This window comes from Podarcis liolepis, assembly GCF_965112155.1.
Source record: "Podarcis liolepis genome assembly, chromosome: 3".
Taxonomy (NCBI): domain Eukaryota; kingdom Metazoa; phylum Chordata; class Lepidosauria; order Squamata; family Lacertidae; genus Podarcis; species Podarcis liolepis.
The window spans coordinates 77,097,379-77,120,774 of record NC_139557.1 but is presented as its reverse complement, the minus strand read 5'-3'; the positions used below and the strand labels follow the sequence as shown (position 1 = coordinate 77,120,774).

At 39.2% G+C, this 23,396-nt stretch overlaps 1 protein-coding gene across 6 annotated transcripts in view; it reads left to right on the top strand.

Annotated features, from left to right (window-relative positions):
• SIPA1L2 (signal induced proliferation associated 1 like 2) overlaps positions 1-23,188 on the top strand; it is a 77,516-nt gene extending 54,328 nt beyond the window's left edge. For 4 of the 6 annotated variants that reach the window (XM_083496735.1, XM_083496731.1, XM_083496732.1 and 1 more), the window contains 9 exons: positions 1,312-1,697; positions 4,021-4,245; positions 4,846-4,996; positions 6,644-6,863; positions 8,695-8,826; positions 12,807-12,860; positions 13,764-13,881; positions 19,224-19,305; positions 21,950-23,188. In XM_083496735.1, the coding sequence (XP_083352861.1) occupies positions 1,312-1,697; positions 4,021-4,245; positions 4,846-4,996; positions 6,644-6,863; positions 8,695-8,826; positions 12,807-12,860; positions 13,764-13,881; positions 19,224-19,305; positions 21,950-22,096 (1,515 nt within the window). In that variant the 3' untranslated portion in view covers positions 22,097-23,188. The remainder of the gene's footprint in view (positions 1-1,311; positions 1,698-4,020; positions 4,246-4,845; positions 4,997-6,643; positions 6,864-8,694; positions 8,827-12,806; positions 12,861-13,763; positions 13,882-19,223; positions 19,306-21,949) is intronic. The other 2 variants (XM_083496736.1, XM_083496734.1) reach the window with 1 other exon arrangement.
• Positions 23,189-23,396: the final 208 nt, after the last annotated feature.

Genomic DNA, 23,396 nt, shown 5'->3' with positions numbered 1-23,396 from the left:
TGTTCCTGTTAATTTGTGTGGTGGTGGTGATGACCTGATGTTAAAAAACAATTATTTCCAGCTGAATTAAATAATGTGAGAACTGAAGTGTGAGATTTGGAAAATAGAGCCTGTTTGTGCACAAATATCACTTTTGTGGTAAATTAAATGACAAGGGAACTATGCCAAGCCAAATTCTTTGCTTTCCTCTAGTTCATATGCATAAGCAGTCCCTCCCCCGTGTTGCAGCTAGCAAATGTTCATCGCCTTTTTGTCAGTAAAACAAAAGAGCAATCATCAAATCTACTATTTCAGCAGATTTGATTCCCACACTCTGTCTGGACAAAACCAGTGCTGGTCACAGCACATCTTCATGACTGAAGGATGATTGTAGGATCGAAACAGCACTGGTTAGCTAAGCCACCTGAGGGAGCAACATTGGCACAAGGTTATCCTGTGTCTTATCCTATGTTTCTGCATACATACACATTTAGGTGGATATGTGCTGGCTATTTTTTAATATGACACAGGCATTTTAAATCCCTTTCCCTTTCCTCACACCCTTTTAAACATTGACTTTCCTCAATACAAGAGGAACTGATATTGTTGACTTTATCTGTATTTCTTGATTTTGAATCTTGCATACTTTGCTTGTTATGGCAAAGTGGGGAAGAGAAGGTGAGAACAGTTTGGGTTTCGCTGTCCTTTGCTTGCCTAGCATCAGGAGGGGCAAATGCAGAGGCTGATGCCGGTCTTTTTCTTAAAATAGTTCATCTTGTGTTCAATTACTTGCAAACATCTTGAGGTTCTCTTATAACAAAATGGACATTTACTGATGTAATATGACGTGTTAGGGATTTAATTTAAAACTATGTTATAACATTTATTCTGAACTGAACACAATTCACTCTGCACAGTGGACTTTTCTATACAATGGGCAAATTATTTCCCATCCTGCTTTTACTTTAGTTTGTTAAATTTGTTCTTTGCTTCCCGTAGCCAGAGTCCTGAAGCAGCTTACAAATGATTAAAAAAAAATAAAATACAAGTGATAATGGCATATCCATTAAATCATGCAATAAGCAAAAAGTGTTAATTCAAAAAGTCACTCAAAAAAATCCACCACCACCAAGATGCATTTGAGCATGTGTTAATCAAAATACTAATTATTTTATCCATATTACAAGTTTATGCTATTAGCATTATTCATTATATCTGCTTCATTTTTATTTGGCACTTCCAACAAGTAGTGAGGCAGCTGCTTGCTTCTTTGATTGATGAAACTGTGAATAAGAGAAAGTAAAACTGTATTGTAAAATGTTTCTTTTTAAGATTGGAGACAAAAACTGTTCCAGCCATTCCAGCAGTAATACCCTGTCAAGTAATACATCCAGCAACAGTGATGATAAGCACTTTGGCTCCGAAGACCTAATGGATACTGACTTGCTTGGATTAACATACATTAAAGGGGCTTCTACTGACAGTGGGATTGATACAGCTCCTTGTATGCCTGCTCCAATTTTGGCTCCTTTGCACCTGGCTGGAAGCCGGTCAGGGATACATAACCGGACTGATCAGTGGGCTGAATCATCTGAAACTCCTGGACCAGATGATGAGACTAAAATGTATGCTGTTCACAGCTATGCTTCTGCCATTTCTAGCAGTCATACAGGTGATGGTAGCATGGGAGACCTCAGTGAAATATCTTCACATTCCAGGTAAGCAATCCCCCAACCAACGATTCCAGCTCCACAATTCTGTGATGGATAGTTCTGAGTTAAAGCGTAGATTTACCCCTTTCTTCTTTTCTTTTTTTGCTATTATCATTACATTTTACATGAGTTCTTTTATAAAACCTCATTTCAACAATGTTACATTTCAGAACAGAGGAGGAAAGACTAAAATGGCACTTTCCTTACGAAATGCCTTCATGTGCTTGACAGTAAAACTATAAAAGGAGAAGAATATGCAATATTGTATAGAACTGTATATTCCATGCAGTTGCATAATAGCATGTGACCTGTTTTCTTTGCTGTATGCCAAGTCTCTGCTTGTTCAACAACATAATTTAGATAACATGATTTTATATGTGGACACTGTTGAGTGGATAGTCTTCCCATGTGGCAGAAGATTGAACTAGATATCCCCCTACCACTAATGTTTCAATTATGAAAGCTGTAAATTACATTACACTTTTTAAATCTACAAAACCCTTTGGATTATCCCAGCATATATAGCCTATTGCAATCTTGGGGGTGGTGCACATGAACCCCTCTATGCATTGAAAGAGAGCTTGGGTGAGTGCATGGCTGTGTGGTCTAGCTCCACCCACTGCCGCCACAGATGTACTTATGTAGACCTTCTGACATCATTTGAATGTGCTGGCATCAGGGGAGTGTGACAGTGTTGGACAAGGCTAGCCTGCATGAAAGTGACAGTAAGTTGGACCAAGCCCTGTAGCCCTACCACACGCTCTTTCAGTTCATGGAGTGCTCCATGACTTTTGCATAAAATGTTGACACTGAAGAATGTGACACTCAAATGTGTGTACATATTTTACCTTTGTTTTGTGAACAAGTGGGGCTGGTTTAGGATGGTAGTGATTTGCAGGGCAGTCTCTAGCAATACTGAGTAAAAGCATATGTCCTTTGAGTGGAACAGAACATGACTTTCTAAAAAGTGTGTTGGGATTTCCACATTTAGAGTTTTTAAGGGTTTAAGAACTTAACCAGCGGAAATTGTTCCTATTTTTTACTTTTCTGAAATACAAAACATTTGCAAACAAACCAACTCGGCACTTGAAATCCTGTCACTTCAAGTTCTGTGCTAAATGTCTTTGTACATCTGGTCTCTGTAGTTTCAGTTTCAACTTAACTAAGCTGTAGAAGATGGCAGTGAAGTAAGAACATAAAAACTTTCAGCTAAATAGAATAAAACCCACAGAAATATAGGAATTCCATGTGTGTGTTCATCTTTCTTGCTGAAATGTCAGTTTAAACTATGATGTTTGAAAGGCCTCTTACAGCAATGTTTGGGTATATTTTTGAATAGTTTATCTGATACTGGTGTGTTTTAAGCATTGAGTTAAATTGAAGAAAGGTGGGACATATGTAGTAATGCTTTATAATCTATAACAAAATGTACTTTAAAATTGATTGGGCACAGTCTAGCCAAAGAATAACACTGTCAAACACAGTGGTCATTATCTGAGGCCATTCTCTGGATTCCACGCCTCTTGAAATAAATCATATAGCTGATCCAGGAAGTGGGGCTTTTGGTTGTAGCAACCTATGTGTTATGTACTGAAGTTCTCACCCTGCAGCAGGGGGATACTGTAGATAGTTTTCACTCAGGTCCACATATGCAAATAAGGGATTGAAAGTGACGTTCAGTGATTGAATAGTTACAGAAAGTGTTACAGTTGTGTTGTAGTGGAGCTAAGCAGACTGGCTGAACCCTTCAGTTCAGTTCTGTTCTGGCCTGTGAATAAACAAGAGCTGTTTGAAGAATCGCCGTGCCATCTGATATGTTCACCCACATCTTAACACTATGTTATATCCTCCCCATGGAAGGTCATCTGGTGCCATCCTTGATATCCTTTTGGTAGTAGGAGAATTATTTTTTATTTACCTAGGTATTCCAGCATGTACTGGTCTTAATAGTGGCTTCATCCATTTTGCTGGATTTTATTGTTGTTGTGTTTTTCTCTACACTTTTCTTGTTTTAAGTTATATTTCTAATCCATTTATTTTTAATGGATACTGCCTTGAGTATTGTACAGCATACATTTTCAAAATAAATTTCCTATCAGCTGTAATGGGGAAATTATGAATTTCTATAAATACATCCAGTGAAGCCAGATGACTTTAAAGTATTTAATTTTAATTGGACAAAGAAAGCAAATAACATTAAATATGACTGGCTTCTGTCCTTTTGAGAAGACTTTAGATTTTAAAAAATGTATGTGACATATTTTCCTGTCACATATTTCCTCATGTACTTCACTGTGTATTTTGTTTTCTGTGTTTTCCTCTCTTCTAGTGGGTCACATCATTCAGGAAGTCCTTCCACACATGGCCCTAAAAGCAGTGGATCATTAGATACGTCCAAAGTGTACATAGTGTCACAAAATTGCAGTCAGCAGATCTCCGGCTCCATAGCAAAATGCTACCCTCGACAAGGAGCTATAAGCAAATATGTCATTGGCTGGAAAAAGTCAGAAGGTAGCCCTACACCTGAGGAGTCTGAAGCTTCGGAATGCCAAGAGTAAGGGAGAGTTTGTTTTCTTGGGGAAGAAAAGTCTGTGTGGAGGAGGAGAGCCTAAATCATGAAAGGAAATGCAGGGTAGATGATGTATAATCCCAGACCAGGAAGAAGCAGGGAAAGGCCAGACAAAGTTAGCTGCTTTCTATCAATATGGCATGAAATCAAAATTCTAAATCACTATGTAGAAGGAATGTGTACAGTTGAATATTTCAGTTTGTTTTATACATTTTTATGTGCTGTTGATTTCTTATCCAAAACAGCTTTGCAAAATTTCTGCTAATAACAAAACATGCTCTAATAATATAATTACTTAAATGTATAAGGAATGTCATGCTTTATTACTAGTAACCTAATCTGTACTCAACATGAATGTGTGCTTTGTTATTTTTTTATTTAATAATAATCCAGGAACAAAAAGGAATTGGGTTGTATGTTTTCTCCTCCATGTTGGAACCCATGTTAACAAACAAAAAAAAACTTTCTTGGAACTTTTAATGAATGATGTTACTGTGGTTTTAGTGTCAGTTTTGATCATCATTTTAGAGAGTTAACAACTTTGCAACATTCCCTCTAATTGTAAAGAACAAATTGTTTCTACAGAATGTATAGTGATGTTGAGGGCCTATCATCAAGTCAGCTTCAGGCCTCTATAAGGAATACAGTTTCTGAAAGTCAGCGAGTCTTATCAAAAGAAGAGTTTCTGAAGTTGATGATGCCAGACAACATCTCTGTGGAGGAAGGCAGAAGAAAGGTTAGCTGCTGTTTTTTCTTTGTCTCTGTGTAACTGTTAGAGGCAGTTATGGTGGTGGGAGCACTGCTTGATATATAGATAAGTTCTAAAAAGAGCTGTAAATGAGAGAGAGTATAGAGCTTGTAATGCTAATACTAATAATAAGCATGAAGCCTGGTATGGTTATAGTCAGGAGGTTTCACTTTAAGGCAGGGGTGGCTGCCCTGAGACTCCAAATTTTGTTGGTCTCCAACTCCCATGAGCTCCAGCCAGCATGGCCAATGGTTAGGGATGATGGGAGTTGTAGTCAAGCAACGTTTCAAGGTCCACAGGTTAGCCACCCCTGCTTTTAAGTTGCTATGTATAGATTCTCATTTGGGAAGGAATTTTCTGAAAATACTGGTGTTGAACTTCCACATTTGGACTATGGTTAAATCTGATGGATGAGCTAGGATGCTGTAACTTGAACATTTTAAACACATTCTTTGAAGTGTATTTTAAGTATAGAGGATTGGACTGGCATTTCTGGAGAGGTTTGAGAGTTATCCAGAAAATAAGCTTAGAGGCTATCATGAAATAACTGTCTGTTTGGTTGGTTGTAAGCTGCTTTGGGTTGCCCTGGGAAAGGGAAAGCAACTAACAAATTCTTTTAGATATAACTTTAGTGACAGTATATAAACCTGAGGGGGAAGGTGAGGGAAGTCAGCCTGAACCACATGGGAACCATTTCCAATAATCCACTTTCCATATTGTGTAGTGATCATACTGGTTAAGTAATACCTGAAATGGGTTTAAGAGAACTTGGTTGATGTCCTAAAGCAGAGGTAGGGAACCTCCAGCCTGTGAAGCCATTTTACCCAAAACATACCCTTCTACCTATTAGCTTTCGTCACTCGTGGCATCGTCTGCTGAACAGGAGGGTGGGGTTGAATTTTGCTCAGTTTGGCTGTATGCTTCCATTCCAAGAATTTCCTAGCTTTGGGATTTCACCTGCCATGATTCTGCTCTCAGGTGTTTGGTTCCACTCACCTGTCAAACAAAGGCAGCAAGGGGGGGGGGGCAGAACATAACAGTCTGGCCCTTGGGGCTAGAAAGCTTCCCCAGTCCTGGCATAAAGGAAAGGGGAATCAGTGAAAATTGCCACCTCCTTCCATCAGAGGGACCCTGGAAGGATCAAGGGACTTTCTGTAAATGAGAAGTAGAAGAAAATTGGTTTAATCCAAGTTATATTTTGGAGTCTATATATAGCTAATGACTTGGATTACGGTAGATATTAGAAAGAACAGTCTTTAAATCAAGACTACACATTAACAGTTTTAGAGGATTTCAAAGAATTCTTGCAACTATTACCTTCAGAGAGCTAGAGGTTTCATTTATTACTCTGGAGTTAATACAACATTTCAGTAAGTAATAATTCATTATGATGAACGCTTGTATGTCAGAAGAAAATCTAATAATCCAGTAACTTTGCTAAAATGCCAGATTACCCACAATGATTGATGTTAGTGTACTATAGTGGGTAAGACTTATCAACAGAATGAACTATTAGAGCAATCATTAGACGCCACCTCACCAATTAAACTGTATATAAATGAATAAATTAATAATAGTGATGATGATAATGATGATGGAACATATTTTCTAATTTATATTTTTGAAAAAACATAGTTTTCATTTTACGGGAACCTATCTCCAAGGAAGACGCTTTACCGCACTCTTTCTGATGAGAGCATATGTAGCAATCGGAGAGGATCTTCATATGCTAGCTCGCGGAGCTCAATGCTAGACCAAGCTTTGCCAAATGATATTTTGTTCAGTACTACACCACCATATCACAGCACCTTACCTCCTAGAACAAGCTTAACCACTGGTACTGGACACCTACGACGTAAGTGTGTGTTAAACACTGTCTCATTTGATACTGTGCAATTGAAGGTAGATCTTCTGAACAGAATGTAGGAACCAAATTGAACCATTAGTTCCTCTATTTCAGTACTGACCAGGAGCAATTCAGAGTTGTTCACCTGGGATCAGCTCTCCGGGTTTCTTTCACAGCCCTACCTGAAGATGGCAGAGCTTGAACTTCGGGCATTGTGTATGAACACAAGTCCAATGCTAGTTGACAAAATCCCTCTGGGAAGGGGCCTCAGCTACAAAAGATGGCAAGAGTGGTCAGATGGTTTCATTCAGACTGTTTTCGCATTTTTGCTTAGATTCTTCTTTCTGCTCCTCTATTCAGTCTGTAATCTTTATTCTTAATTCTGTTATCTGCGAGGTAATTACAATGCATTGTGCTTTTTGCTAATCAAATCATGTAATAGGGGAGCGTGGAATACGGCTTGAAAAAGATACTATGAATCTTAATAATGTCTAACAGTAACTGAGATTCCTATCATAAACAAGACTTAAATCCCAGGTTTGAATCTTGTTTGCAACCAAAGTTTAAGAGGCTAATTAGTCTTAAGAAATAAATTATGCTGGTTCAGACATAACCCATAACCGTGGTTAGTTCAATCAAGGGTAGGGGAAGGAGCACACACAGTACCTGGTCCAGGCTGAGATCACTGCCATCAGCACCAGGGAAGTTTATCTCCACAGGGAGGACAGCAGTAAAACAAAAATCTACATCTCCCAACACCAGAATGGCAAGTCTTCCATTCAGAAGACCTTGCAGCACCCAGAGTGGGGCAACAAACTTTGGCTCTCTTACATCTCCTGGAAGTGGTGCAGCTTCTCACACAAAAACCAAGGAACTCGAGCAGCAAGTAATGCCCACCCAAATAATGCCCACCCAATCTTTTACCATTGTTAGAGATCAGGACCAGTAAACAGATGAGTTTGGGTCAGAGGTGCCAACTTAAATAAAATATTGAGGGGGGGAGCAAGTAAGCCCTGCCCCACATAATTGATCACAAGACATACACGCTGTTTTAATGGCAATGCCCATCAACTTTGGGGGCCTTTGGCCCCCTCAAATATTTTATTGGAGCTGAAGAGATCTTGGCCCCTAGGAGTTGGCTCCTATGGTTAAGGTCGGTTCATCAAAGCTGGGATTGCTATTTGGAGGGATGGAAGCTAGAAGTAAGGTTTTCCAAACAAGGTTTCGAAACTATCAGCATAAACTAAAATATTGTCTCATTCATATCCAACTGATCACTAGGAAGCTTGTTCAGTCTTAGTAAGGATCAGGCTGCTGCCACTTAGCTGTTCAAACTCCTTCCCATTACATATCAAACAAGTTCCATCTGTGTTGTAGTTTTGGTGCCTATTGAAAGCCTTCCTTTTTTCAAGAAGCCTTTTAAGAGTGGCAATTTTTGTCCCAGTTGGTATCTGTGTTGGATTTGAAATTGTTTTTGTATGTTTTAATTGATCACTTTAAAATATACAGTGAGAAGTGATTCATAAACGAAAAACATTTATTTTAGAGTGGTAATCATTAGCTAAATACACTTTGTAGCATATCGATGGCCTGATACTGTGTGTACATATTTTCTGATTTTGGAACAGTCATAGCCCTGCTTTCAGGTCAGACACTCCCAAAGTGTTCACATTGTATTAAAAGCATAACATCTATGATGACCTAATTAAAAACTATAAAATGCTATGGCATATACACAGTCCATAAAAAATAAAACATTTTAAATATTGTAATTATTCATTTTTCTAACCTGTTGAAACATTGTCCTGAAGATAGCTTCTGATTCTGATTCTTAATTTAGATGAGTTTTGGTTCTCAGACGGGTCTTTATCTGACAAATCAAGATTCAATGATCCTGGGTTGATGCCCCTTCCAGATACAGCAACAGGATTAGACTGGTCTCACCTTGTAGATGCTGCACAAGCATTTGAAGGTACTGTAAGAATTTCTGCAACCGCTGCACGTGTAGTTAGTAGAAATTAAAGTCCAATGCTTGTTGTAACATGATTCATTACCCCTAGTTATTGGCAGTCCAGCCCTTGACTTACCTGTTTTTTGCCATTCAGTGATCAGTCACTTCCAGTTGATAGATAAGCCCCAAGAACTTTGTTGGTGGACCATCAGGTCATTTTGCACTATAGGCTAAGACCAAAGGTGGCATAAGGAGAGCCAGAAAGAGAACAGCATAGGCTGACATCCTGAATTACTGAGTTTTCTTAGGGCAGTTTTTTTTCTACATATAGCCACTAGTTCATATTATAAGTATCTTAAGAATCAGACAAAGTCCTGGCTAAAGAGGAACACTTTCGCCTGGCTCCTAAATGTGTAAAATGAAGGCGCCGGCCAAACCTCCCTGGGGAGACCATTCCACAAGCAGGGAGCCACTGCAAAAAAGGCTCATCTCATGTTGCTACCCTCCAAACCTCTTGTGGAGGAAGCACACAAGAAGGGCCTCAGAGGATGATTTCAGGGTGTGAGTAGGTTCATATGGAGAGAGCTGGGCCTTGAGGTATCCTTGAGCCATTTAAGACTTTATGTCAAAACCAGCACTTTGAATTGGGCCCAGCAACTAATTAGTATCAAGTGCAGTCAGAGCAGGATTGGTGTAATATACTCAAACAGTCTTGCCCTGGTGAGCAACCTGGCCCCTGAATTCCTCACTAGATGAATTTATCGAAGTGCCTACAGAGGCCTATATAATGCAATAGGTTACCAAAGCATATATGACATAAGTTAGGCTGTCCCTATCAGTGCTTTTTTCCTAGTAAAATAGGTGCCGGTACTCAACATGAAGTTGTTACAGTAAGTGCCACACTTTATAACAACAACAAAAGAGGTGCTGATGCTGCATACCCTTGAGTACCCCTGAAAAAAGCACTGGTCCCTGTCCAAATAAGGGTGCAGCTGGGCCACCACCCAAAAGTGATGGAAGGCACTCTGTGCCACTGAGGCCACCTGAGCTTGAAGTAACAGCAAAGGATCCAGGAGTACCCCCAAGCTATGTATTCACTCGTTCAGAGTGTAGCCCCATCAAAGTTATTTACACAAAGACTTTTCTGCCCCAGTGTTGCTTCCTTCAACCCCTGCCACCTCCAGAATATTTTCAGAAGTTTGGTAGACCCTCCCAAATGTTGTAGACTGCAGCATGCGAAACTGTAATTGGGTGTCGGGGAATTGCCAAACTTGGTGGAGGTTATTTGAACAAGTGGAGCTCAGCTCATGCAAGAGGACTTCCTTTTCTACCCCCCCCCCCCCAATCATCCATTTTATCCTCATAACAGCTATGTGAAATAGATTAGAGTGAGAGACAGTAATTGGCCCAAAGGTACTCCCCCACCCTGAGTGAGGTTCAAAGCTGAGTAGAGATTTGAATCTGGATTTCTCCAGCCCTTATTTTATTCATATTCAAAATGTTGGAGATAAAAGACTTTTCTGATTCCATCAGACAACTGTAGTAGTTATTGTCACTGCTGTTTTTCATGGATGCAATACCATAAATAAACCTGTGCAGTTTAGTACATATTGGAAATTTAAAAAACTCTACTGTGTTTCATAGTGTGTGTTTGGAAATACGCTTGAGCTTCAACGTAGCTAAGACTGCAATCTTATGCATAGTTACAAGTGAGTAAATACCACTGAACAGTCAGTAAACATACAAAGGATTGCTCTGATAGTATGTTTAGAATTGTAGTGTAAATATTGGAAACAATTATGAATGAATAGCTTTAGTAAAAAGAACCTGGGGAAAGAAAATAGATGTATCTTTTTTAAAGAATAAGAATAATAAAGTTGATCGTTAAAGGATGTATACTATTGAAAGCCGGATTCTAAGTCATCATGCATATGGAACACATGCTTATTCTTTGTTTGAAATTTTTAACACTTCCATCTTCAAAGGACCTCAGGGCAGTATACAAAGGTTTTCTCCCAATTTTCTTTCTACAAGGAACCCGTGGCGGGGGGGGGGGGGCAGGGAGGGAGTTAGGCTGTCAGAGACTGTGGCTAGCCCAATGTTCAGGGATTGGAACCCAGGTTTTCAAAGGTTCACACTATTCACTACATCACAATAGCTCTGGTTTATGGTTGCCACCTCAACATCAGAAGACCTGTTATCCTAGCAAAGCATTAAAACTGTGCCAGAACACATGTTTAAGAACAGGATGTTACATTGTTAGAGCACTGCATTAATAAAAACATAAAATCAAAGTTAGGACTAAACTTTACAGAGCATGTTAGCCGAAACAGTTTGACAAAGACAATGGATCTACTATAGGTGTACTTCAGTTAACTTGAAGCTAACCTCTGTTATAATGATTGACATAAATGTGATCTAACAGCTGGTTTCTGAACTTTTATTTTGTAGACCTTCAAATGTCTTCGCATAAATTTTCATTCTTTGCTTCTTCCAGTTTGTAACAGTGATCAGCACATCTCTGCTTGCATAGCTGACTACTGTTTTCAGCAGTTATATTTCTTTGCAGAATCAGTATTCCTGTTCTAGGTATAACAAAGGTATCTGTTAATACCATACTTTTTAAAAAAAATGGCTGGCATAATTCAGATCTCTATTTATATGCTGAAGGACAGAATAGAGGCCTCTGCTCACAAACAGGATCCAAGGGCCTGGTGTACATGTTGTTAATCAGAAGGATTATTGTTCATGTCTAATGTTGATTCATTCAGTTCCCTTCTGGATTTCAGATTCCTGATATGTTATGCGTTCCCATGATTTCATTCTCTTTGAGAGAGAAAGAATGAACATCTTAGATCTGTATTGCCTTTGTCAGAGATGGAATCCATCTGCAATAGCTCTTTCTTCTTGGATAAGCTATTACATTTAAAAAGCCATAACATCAGTAATTGTATTCTGTCTTCAAAAGCAGCCAGTATTCAGTTCTTCAGAGGAAATTTGCAGGATTGCAAGTCAAAAATTATTATGTTCCTTGTTCTTCTCTGTGTCTGACATTTTTAGGCCTTGAGACACTCTGAGAAAGATGTTTGTATTTTGGCCATATTAAGAACATAAGAAGAGCCCCGTTGACTGCCCTGTCTAACATTTTTTAATCAGTCTTTCCAAAATTTAATATCTCCAGAATTTAATATCACCCTTTGCTCATTTCTTCTCTAGTATTTACTTTTGCTACTTCTGGTTGTGCCAGTGATAGTCTGCAGATGTATCATCTGTTTGTATTTTTATACTTTTCCCCTTTGTAGATCAAACAAAAGTGTTAAAGGTTGGCTGCTAGGACTTTCAACAGTCCTTGACACTGGACATCTACTATTCAAAAGTCTCTAGAGGAAAAAGAAAGCATATACTAGGAATATACAGTATTTTACATGCAGCCTGGTAAAATTACATTTACAGTCAAGCATATCTGAAGGTTGCCATGCATCATGCTGTCTTGCCAAGAAAGCGAAAGAAAAAGACTGTCTAGCACTCAAATTTTGCATATGTTTATGAACTGCTGCGTCTCCTCTATCATTTCCCATCATCTGCTAGGGAACATTTTTAGGAAAAGATTCAAATATTTACTTTTATTTCATAATTAAAAGATTGACATGAAAAGGGAAAGTGATAACTAGGCCTCAAGCTGCAATTTTATTTTTGTCCCATAATGCTTACAGGGCATAATAACGAATATGGATAGTTTGTCTTTTGGAAAGAGGAAATCCTGATAGCTATTATGCTGCCATTATTACTGAAAAGTAAAATTGTTTTTTTGACTTAGCACAGTGGGGTGAGTTGATGAGGAAAACTACTGTTTTGAGAAAATCAGCAAAAATCCCACAATAGGAGTTGATGTTAAGTAATATTCCATAACTGTTGTGTCTCATAAGGATTGCAGCTATATGATTCCAAAGTTAGTTCAGTGGACTTTGTTGTTCATAGGAGCATTCTAAATCTTATTTCAGATTTTGACTCTGACGAAGAACTTGGGCCAGTCTGTCATCACACTCCGTTTCTAGGTGATGGTCTGGGGTTGGCTGCTGAATCTTATTAAAAAAAACCTATCTTTATGCTTTTATATGTTTGCACGGTTGCATGATTATATGCAAGCATTGGGGCTTTGCGAGATGTGAGGGGAAGGCATGTTATGGTCAGGGCCAGCAGAAGTCTGTGGACCAGAGAAATCTGAGTACAGTCTATATATAAATGAATGATCTCTGTTGTTGCAGCATAAACCGTTTGCATGGGGGGGAAACCTCAAAGCGTGATTTACTCACGTTCTGTAACAGTTTGTGTGTGGCATACTCATTTTCTTTTAGAACTGGGTATATTTTTGTATGCCATACTGCATGTCCTTCAGTAAAGAAACTCGGTTCCCAAACAAGGCAAGCATGTATTCTGCAAGTCCTAGGGTAAAGATTTTATTCCAGAATCCTAAAAGGAAGCAGCAGACATTATATATGTGGAAGATTGGTAAATGTATGGCAATAGTCATAATGGTAGCATTTGCATATTATTCTGTTCAGGTAGAATAACTGTGCCTTGCTATACTGCATTCCATAACTTTTTATGGAATTATGTATCTTCCTCTGTCCCATTAAGTGCCTGCATTTGCTATTACAGTAGTTTGCTTGAAATTGGTCTTGGTCTCAGATTTTCTGTACATTTCTGTTGAAATAAGTTAGTGAAAACAAATCTGTCTTGTTTTGTTGATATATGCAAAGCTGAGGCTATAGTGGTCTTGCTATCAGATGCTTTATGTTGGAAATTCAGGGGGAATTGGGGGGGCGGATTCCCTGTAATATATACACTTGTTTCTTGTCTGTAGCTGAATTGGATAAAAGAACACCGGTTGTTTAAGCTGAGAGTATTTTTATACACTCATTTCATTTCAGATGTTTATTTATTTATTTCCCTTCCAGATCAAAGGGTTGCATCTTTTTGCACCTTGAATGACATGCAGCATGTGCAAAGCTTGGAGAGTAATCAAGCCTTGGGCGCAAGTCCAACAAATGGAAAGGACTTCATTGACACTACTGGGTATGTAAACCTTGCCTCTTTTCTTTGAGGGGAAACATGATTGAAGAAATTCCTGAAAACATTCCTCCTGGAATGAATAGAGAGGCAGAATGATAGATAGGGTTATATACAGGGGGTGGGGGTATTTGGCTTGGAACATCTTCAAGGACTTGGATAGGGGATTGTCTTACCTCAGTACTTGAGATAGATATTGTGCTTCAGCTCAGAGGTTGAGTCTCACCTCACTTCAGATTCTGAAGTCATAGGCTCCCCATCGGCTAAAATGTAAAAACAAAAAGTGGTGGGAAAAATACTTGAGGAAGGCTGAGAAGGAGTTGCTAGCCTAGAAAGCAGAAAGGAGAGAGAAGGAAACGTGTATCTAAAAGGTCTGTTCTCTTCCTGCCAGGCAAAAGTGAGAAGTCTTTAACCTCAGCTCACATCTCACAGGGAAAGGGGGGGGGGGAAGAATCCCTATTGCAGGTTGAGCCTTCCTTAAGAGGTTCTTTCCCCACTCCTCCTGGGAGGTGCGACTTCATGTAGCAATGCAATTTAAAAAATCAGGTCGTCTTTCTTTTGTGGCACACAACTTTCCATAGGGAACAGGCACCTGCTATGAAAGCAAGCAGACCTGTTTCTCCCCCCCACCCTGCTGCTTTCTTTAGCTGTGTGTGCCTATTCCCAAGAAAGAAACTGAGCAGGATTTAACTTCTGCCTGTCAGCTGTTAAGCAGAGGTAGAATTCTGCTGCTTTGGCTGCAGTCACCTGTTTCCTGCTGGGGACAAGCACCTGCAACATTGCAGAATTGAGTCCTAGCCATCAGTTGATGTCATAAATGACACCAGCTGCTTGACAGGTCGGCATGGTTTGGGAGAAATGGCTTTGTGGGCTGGAGGTTCCCCATCCTTGCACTAACATCTCCTGGTAAGGAGCACAGGACTGAGAGAACAGACACGTGTGTGTGTGTGTGTGTGTGTGTGTGTGTGTGTAGATATATTGTATGACTTCCCCAGACCTTGTGTTTCTTGAGTCCTTACCAGTTGGACTGGGAGCTGTGGTTGTTGGCAGGATAGTTGGGAAGTGGCTGGCTGGATAGTTGTTTTCTGCTACTGTGTTTATTGCTACTAAGAGTTGTGTGGGAGGGCCTGGCTAGCCTAAGGATTTTATAAAACAGCTGTTGCTGTCACTTTGGGGTTGGTGAAAAGGAGCCACCCTATTTGATTTTTGGTGCGTGTGTTTCAGTCTCTGCAAAAAATAGTGGTATGGTGGTGCTGAGATATTATTGTTTGTATTGTCTTTTCCCCCATACTTATATGTTAGTGATCCCAGGACTGGTCAGGGTGTGAGACTCACCCAGTCCTGTGTGTTTGGTACCCATGAGTGAGAGGCGGGGGGAATTTGATCGTTTCCCAGGTAAGAACAGTGTGGTTGCTTAAGCAAATTAATTAGCATCTGTCTAATTATTATTGCTGGTGTTAAGATTCTTGTGATAGCCTAGGGTGGTTGTGTATTGTGGCAGGAGGTGCTTAAAGATGTGTGTGGGAAGGAAATAGGATGAAGAGGGTTGGGGGAGATTGGGGGGAGTAGAAGGCATGGCTTGAGAGGAGTCGGTTCAAGGGGGTTCACATATGATTGCTTAATGTCTTCCATTTGGCTCCACTCCAATAGCCTAGTGTTGTTGTTGTTAAACTCCATGTATATATAGATTTAATTTAATAATAATAATAATAATAATAATAATAATAATAATTAATTAATTAATACAACTTTTGCTGTCTCTATAAAAAAAAACCCAGTTGTGTAGTTTGGAGGTGCTCCTGGATCTAACTTTGTCACTTGAGGTTCAGGTACCTTTAGTGGATAGGAGTTCCTTTTACCACATTTGGCTAGTGCACCAGCTGCAGCCATTTTGGACAGAGATAGCCTGGATACAAAGATTCATTCATTGGTAACCTCAAGTGTTTCAGTGGTTGCAATGCACTCTGCACTAGGCTGCCCTTGTGCCTGGTTCAGAAGCTCCAGCTAATTCAAATTTCTGTGGCTAGACTGTTGGTAGGTACAGACTACTACCAGCACATAACTTCAGTTCTGAAAAGCTTGAACTGGCTGCCCACATATTACCAGGCCAGGTTCAAGTTTCTTGTATTAATTTACAAGGCCCTTATAACAACCTGGGTCTAGAATATATTAAGGACTGATCTCCTATATCCCAGTCCAATCAGTGATCTTAGGGAGAGTCCCTGTTGGCAGTCACCCATGGCTCAGCATGGCTCATAACTACTAGTAGCCATGTGTTCAGTGTAGTGGGCCCAAACCTTTGGAAATCTCTTCCACCTGAGATTAGACAGGCACCTTCATTTGCTGAACTTCAGGTGCATGCCTAAGACTTCCTTGTTCCAGCATGTATTTTGAGGTAGTGCTCAGTTTTATGATACGTTTTTATTATCCCATTTTTTGTGTGGATTGCGTTTATGTACACATCATAAGAAATGCTTTAATAAATAAAAATTAAAACAGGCATTAAAAACCCCTCATAAAATGTAGACACAATCCTCCAATTCCAGTGCACTTGAGGAGGAGACGATTGTAATTCTTGGCCTGTTACCTGCTTCTATAATAGAACGTATTTTGTATGAATAATTTGTACAGATCCATGTAGGAACAGGCAGGATGTATCTTATGGGTTGTAATGGAAGAGTCTAAAACTGGCAGGGATCATCGGGTAGGGCAGGGATGGGGAACATGACTTTAGATTCTGTCAGTGCCAGTGAGCATGGCTAATGGTTAGGGATGATGGGAGTTCCAACCCAAGTTTTTTTGAAGGACCACACATTCCCCCATCTCTGGGGCAGGGCTCATGGATTTTATTAAGCCCCCTCTAATTATCTTCCCCCATCATTTGAGCACTGCCTTAAATTGCATTTCAACTTTGCAATTCAATTGTACAACATTTCACTACTAAAAACTCTAGGCATTTAGTAGAACAGAGCATAAAATAATCACTTGACACAAAGATTAAGGTTTGTGAGGGACTTCTTTACATTTCTGAAGTTTCAGATTTCTGGTAGGGGGTAGAGGGAGGTTAACGGGAGCAATGGTGGAGAGGTTCACTGCCCAGTTGTATTCAACCTTAGTGCAGCTTAGGCATTTTAATAGTAAATGACAAGACAAACAACGTAACCCCACAATCCAGTTGCCCTAGAGGAATAAAAATCCAAAGGGAGTTTGCATGCAATGGTAATTTGGCTCATTATATCACTGTTCAGTGATCCTCCCTGCCTCATGAGTTGCCACAACAACTGTATTTTTCTGACTGCTGCATTAAGATTATAAGAAAGATTGCCCAAAAATTGCTGCAATAGAATTCATAGAATCCATATTTTAAATTTATCATATTGCTCATTTGAAGTCTGTTAAAATTTTAATCAGCTCTCATACCTTTCCCAATATCTGTCAGCTTTTTTAAAAGACCAGGAGCTGCCTCAGATATTACTGGAGTGTTCTGGCTGCCACCAAAACAAACAACACACACACCTTACTGCAGGGGAAGCCATTTATATGAAGCAGCTATTTTATTTTAATAGTTGTTTAGCTGTCATTTAAAATACAATATTGTATCTCCATGGTGGCTTAATAATTTTTTAAAAAAAAGTTCTAATAATATTAGTTCTAATAATAGCGCTAAAAACATTTCATATCAATATATCTTAGCATCCATAGCAATATAAAACCCTCTCCAGAATGCACCAGTGACTTGGCCAGAGGGAGATCAGGTAAGAGGTGCAGCCCTACTGTGCCATCCACTACTAAGATAAGAATTGTATCTACTAAAGTTTTGTAGTGTCTGTTTAGATTTTCAGTTTCAAAATGTGGAAAGAGGCATTGAAACAAAGTCTTTATCTTAAATAAGATGTCACTTTTCTTGATATCTTTTCTTTATTTTATTTTTTTAGTTAGCAGTGTTGTAATACAACTTGACATATTTGCATAATAATTCAATGAGAACCAGTGTGCTAGAATCTCATTTTCCTTCCTTTAGAAGCAAGAAAATTCATGATGACAGTTGTTTTCTGAACCGTTTTAAGAGAATTTTTTCAACCTGTAGCATTACCTGCTTTAGTTGATTTTGTCAAGAACAATGAACAGTTTTGTTTTGCCTCCTATTTTACTTGCAGATATAGTCTTGTATTTCATCTGACTGCGCTTTTCCTATTAATGTGTCGGGCTTCTGTGGGCAGGGATACAAAAACAGCCACAGTCACTGGGATGTTCAGATCATGACTTTCATTAGGGTTTAAGTATTACAGTACACTCTAATAGTTAACTCCAAGAGTGTTAGAGATACATCTCCCTGGTCATTTAGGCAGCCTCCTTGGGGTTTTAGACATTCCCCCAATATTTGTGGATCCACTCAAAAGCACTTTGGTATCTAGTTGATACCACACAGTTCCTTGTGTGGCAGCTTTACCTCTCTCTTTCCTGCATGCAAAAGGGGGGGGGCTATTAATCTTTCCTTCTAGGACTGACCCACCTCCCTGGGGGCTGAGGCAAAGGAGTCCACTGAGTGAGGGTCTGTGTCAGTGCTCAAGCATTTCAGGGACTCGGCAGGGCAGTTCACTAGGCCCCCAAGTTCCTCCACCCTCCTTCCACTCACCTAACCAGCCATGGGTATGGTAAAGCATAGCCTGCATCCTTATGCCTCTCCCCATTCGTCAACTAATCACTCCAGCCTCCAAGCATTTTTCTCCCGGCTTGCCTGGCCTGTTGCTCAGCCAAGACTCCTCCTACCAGCCTCCTTCCTTTCACCTGAGCTATGAGGAGTTCTGAAACCCCAAGGCCAACAGAGATGTCTTCTCCCAACAGGAGGAGAAGCTTGTCTGTCTTGCCTGCTGGCAAGCCTTGTTGACTGGGGCCCTAATTCTGCCTCTGAGCAGCTGGGAAACACAGGGTGCAGTTGATCCTTCACATAATGCATATAGATTTAATATCACTTAATTATTATGATAGTGTATTCATGAGGACTTAATGACTATGCATTTCTAATGATAGATCATAATTACGACCAGGTTAGAGCAATGGCCTGTATTGTTGTTAGTGTTCCTTGTGACAAGCACTTTGCACTCATCACAATGCCTAGCAGTAAGATTTACTTGCTCCTTGAGAATGATACCATAATCATATCTGTTGGTGTTTGATCTCAGTTTGTGCCAATCTTGAGTGGGCTTGAACCTGAACCAGCTTTTATATATGCTTTTTGCACTGATTACAACCGTTATGCATTATCATCTGCACGGGGAACTATTTTACTTGGGCGTGGGTAGGACATCTTGAAATAATTCAAAACTAAGTGCAATTTAATTTTGTAGGGAGGATAGCCCTACTACATTGACTGGAAAAGTAAACCAGCTGGAAGTGATCCTCCGACAGTTGCAAACTGATCTTCGGAAGGTAAAAATGTTTAGCAGAATAAAATGTCATTGGGTTTATCTAACACTGTGTAAGCAGCTCACACAGTGGGATTTCTCCTTTCTCTCCTTCCCCTGTGCACCCCCCCCCAAAACTGCTCTGTGTGTCCCCTAACCCTCTGGGCCAAATTTTGAGAAAAGGCTTTTAAAAATGTTTTAGAGCAATCTAGCCCCAAACCCAAATCAAGAATCCCAGCAGCTGCATTTAATAATAAGAATAAAAAATTTATTATTTATACCCTGCCCATCTGACTGGGTTTCTTCAACTACCCTGGGCTGCTTACAGTATATCTTAAAACATAATGAAAACATCAAGTATTAAAAACCTCCCTATATTTAGCCTTTAAAAATGTAGAAAGTCCAATTAGTCTCCTGGCTAATCTAGTTGCTTCCTCAGGGCTACATTCAATATTTCTGGCATAATAAGCTTCGGTAGCACTTCCTGTTCTCTAGTTCAGATTCCTTATAACCTGTATGATAAATTATACTAAGTGATAGATAAGCTAATATTTGGCCTATGTTTAACACGGTATAGTAAGTAATACAGGCTGCATTTTCAGATCTACAAATTTGTGGACCCTTCCCCCCCCCCTTTTTTTTAGTTCCCAGCTATTTTCTGTAATAAAAATAGTTGTGTCAAGTTTGTTTAAATCATAGGTTTTAATAATGAAAATAATTCTACTTTTTTCCAACTGTATAATCAGAAATAGGAATTTTCCTTTGCATATCCTTTGACTGTATCACCATTTTCCTTCATGAATACTTCTATTTTGATAGCAGAATTAAGGGGGGAATGCTTCAGCATGCGTAAGGTCTGAAGGCACTGATGTACTTGTTTACCACACAAATGACAAATTAGATTGCTTTCAAATATTACAGGAGGTTCAATACTACTTTGACTTCTTTGCAGTTGCCTTCTTACATAAGACTTGCTTTCAAAAATATATTTTTTGCAAACATCTGCAAGGAATTATTTCATAACCTCTAAAGAAATAGCATATGGCTGCTTTTGCAGAAGTTCTCTGAAAGGAAGCACTTATTGTTATGTTTAGAAAACTTTTTAAATTGAGCAACCTATCCTCAAATCTAAGGTTCACATTACATTTGGCAGTAGTATAGCCCCTTGATTAAAGCTGGATCTCACCCCCTCTTACATGAGGGAGTAAAAGAGAATCTGGGTGTCCGGGATTGGGGGTTTCCTGGAAAAGAAGTGGTCCATGGATGGGAGTGCTACCTCACCACTTACATCTGGTAGCCATCCGCCTGAAAAGCACGTGAGGAGGCACTATGGGGCTTTAAGCTAGAAAAGGGTTTAGTTTTGTGTGCTCTTTTTAGTCTAAAAATCATACCCCCACGAACATTTCATTCAAGCCCAGGTCTGACACAGCTGTGAACTGGTCGATTTCATCTAGCTTTAGCACAAGAGCAATTTTTGCATCAGGGTTTACATCATACATTTCAAATGCATGGCTTTCCCCAAAAAATCCTGGGAACTGTAGTTTAAGGGAACGGAATCATATAGCTTTGTGAGGAGTAAATTACAGTTCCCACAATATTTTTTTTGGGAGGGCGGCGATATGTTTTAAATGTATAGATGTGACTTTAATAGCCTCTCATAGAATTGTAGAGTTGGAAGGGACCCTGGGGGTCATCCAGTCCAACCCCCTGAAATGCAGGAATCTCAACTAGAGCAACCATGACAGATGGCCATCCAACCTCTGCTTAAAACCTTCCAATGACTCTCAAAGTCAATAAAATATTAATGCCACCAAATAACATGTTTTATAATAGGTACTAAGGTTGGCAGCTTGTAGTACTGAATGTTCTACATTTCTGTACAGTAAGCTAGAACTGCATATAATGACCCAGTATCCCATTATAGTGTAATTGCTCCGCTCTCATCCAGAGCAGTGAAACGTATAGTATGAATTAAGCAGTGCAATGGTGGTTTGCACATACTGTACTGTGATTCCCTGTAGCTTTCTCTTACCCATTTGCCAACACTTGGCAGCATATGGCTCCCCCCCCCCCCCCCCGTGATTTTTGCTTATAGAGCACACAGTCTTTAAACATTGGCGCTGTAACAGACCCTGTGTCTCTTGCTGATAAAAAATAATGTTGGTGCATTTGCATTGTACTTGAAAGCTGTTCCCAATTTCATGTGTCCAACATGTATTCTTTCCCCACTGTTCATTTTGGATGGCAGTGTTTAATACTCAGCTGGTAGAAACCACGCAGCTGGACATCTTGTTGCCTTCCATTTTGTTTAAAAGTACCTTTAAGTCTGCATAGTTTTTTTCTTAATCTGATGTACAGCTCTAAAAATATTCCTTATCTTTTTGTGTACTGATCTCTCCGAATATGATGAAGTGTGCTGAAATGTAGCCTAGTCCTACAGCTCTGCTGCAGAAACTTGGTTATACAATCTCATTTATCTTGTTTAGCCTTCAAGGCTATCTGATTTAGAACAACCGAGCAAGCAAATTTGGGAATTCAGCTTAGAGTTCCAGTGCTGTCATTGCAAAGAGGGAGCTAAAGAAAACAGAAGTCTGTTTACTCGCTCAGAAACATGAGCAACAAAAACACTGGCTATAAGTGTCATTCAACTCCTTTTTTCTGTTATCTAGGAAAAACAAGACAAAGCTGTTCTCCAAGCTGAAGTCCAACATTTGAGACAAGATAACATGAGACTTCAGGAAGAATCTCAAACAGCAGCTGCTCAACTAAGAAAATTTACAGAATGGTTTTTCAATACAATAGACAAGAAATCCTAATATCAAAGTCCCTCTAAAAGCACAGTTGAAGCCACATAACACCAGTAACTTTTGAAGTAGCCTAATATAATTTCACTGTGTCCACAATCCATTTTACATTTTCTGCTGTAATCTCTGCCCAGCCCCAGGCTACTGACAGTAAGAAATTATCTTCATATTCATCTGAAGAAAACAGAGAATGAATAGCAGACATTTGTTTTTGTGAAGATGAATGTACAATTCCTGGTGTCATTTTAGACATTTTAGAGTATACTTCTGACTTGGGATTGCCTGAAGAAGAATAAATTGGGGTTTATCTTCGGTACTTCAGCTGATCCAGTGAAGATGCTAAAGCAATTTATGGTAGCTTGGGTTTCAGTATTGTAAGATAAATAATAATAATAATAATAAACTAGACATATACTTTCATGTTTAAAGGTGCTCTATTTTTTTGTATGTACAGTAGATATTTCCACAGTCACATTGTCATAGCAATAAGAATGGAAGTAGAATTGAATAGTCACAAAACTGTGTTTATAAAAATTAGCACTGAGGTGTTTAACACTAGTTTGGATGCAGATATATTAGGGGTTATTTATTTGCAGAAAAAATGGTGCCTGAATTTAAGCAGTGTTCTGATTTTTCTAAAAAAAATAAATACACATGCCTTGTAAATGGCTCACTTGAATCAGTTCACTCCAATGTCAGTTCCTTTTGTATAGTTCATGTTCAGCTAAGATTGTTCTAGAGAAACTAACTATTGAAACCATATGTGGTGCAAGCCAGCCAATCATTTGTATAATGCCAGATTTGTTTATCTTTGTACAGAAGCTTTGAGCGAGTGACTTATATTTAACACCTTTATTTAAGCTTATTTAACCTGTTAATTTTATAAAGCTTTTGTTTTATCTGCACTATGGTGAGGACAGTGGATTGCAAGCTACAATGTGTGTTTAGCTTGCCAAAATGGCACTGCAGAGTTCTAGAAAATTCTAACTATTGGATGCTGCTAGTACACAATTTGTGTAAGTATACTTTAACATTTTTAACTGTTTCATTTGAAATGAACATACATTTTGCTTTTTTAATAAATGTTAAAAATGTGAACCACAAGTAAGAACTCTCTGTTTATTAACAAAAGCTTCCGGGTTTGATAGATTCAATAAAGAAAGAGCACAGTTAAAACATTTCGCTTGCACTCTGGTTCCAAATCCAAGAACTTGAGTAGCTACTGCTTCAATTCACTTTTACACTCCCCTTTTTAATTCATAGTGTGCAATTTAATAACAACTTTGGATCATATCTGTAAAATAGTCTGCAA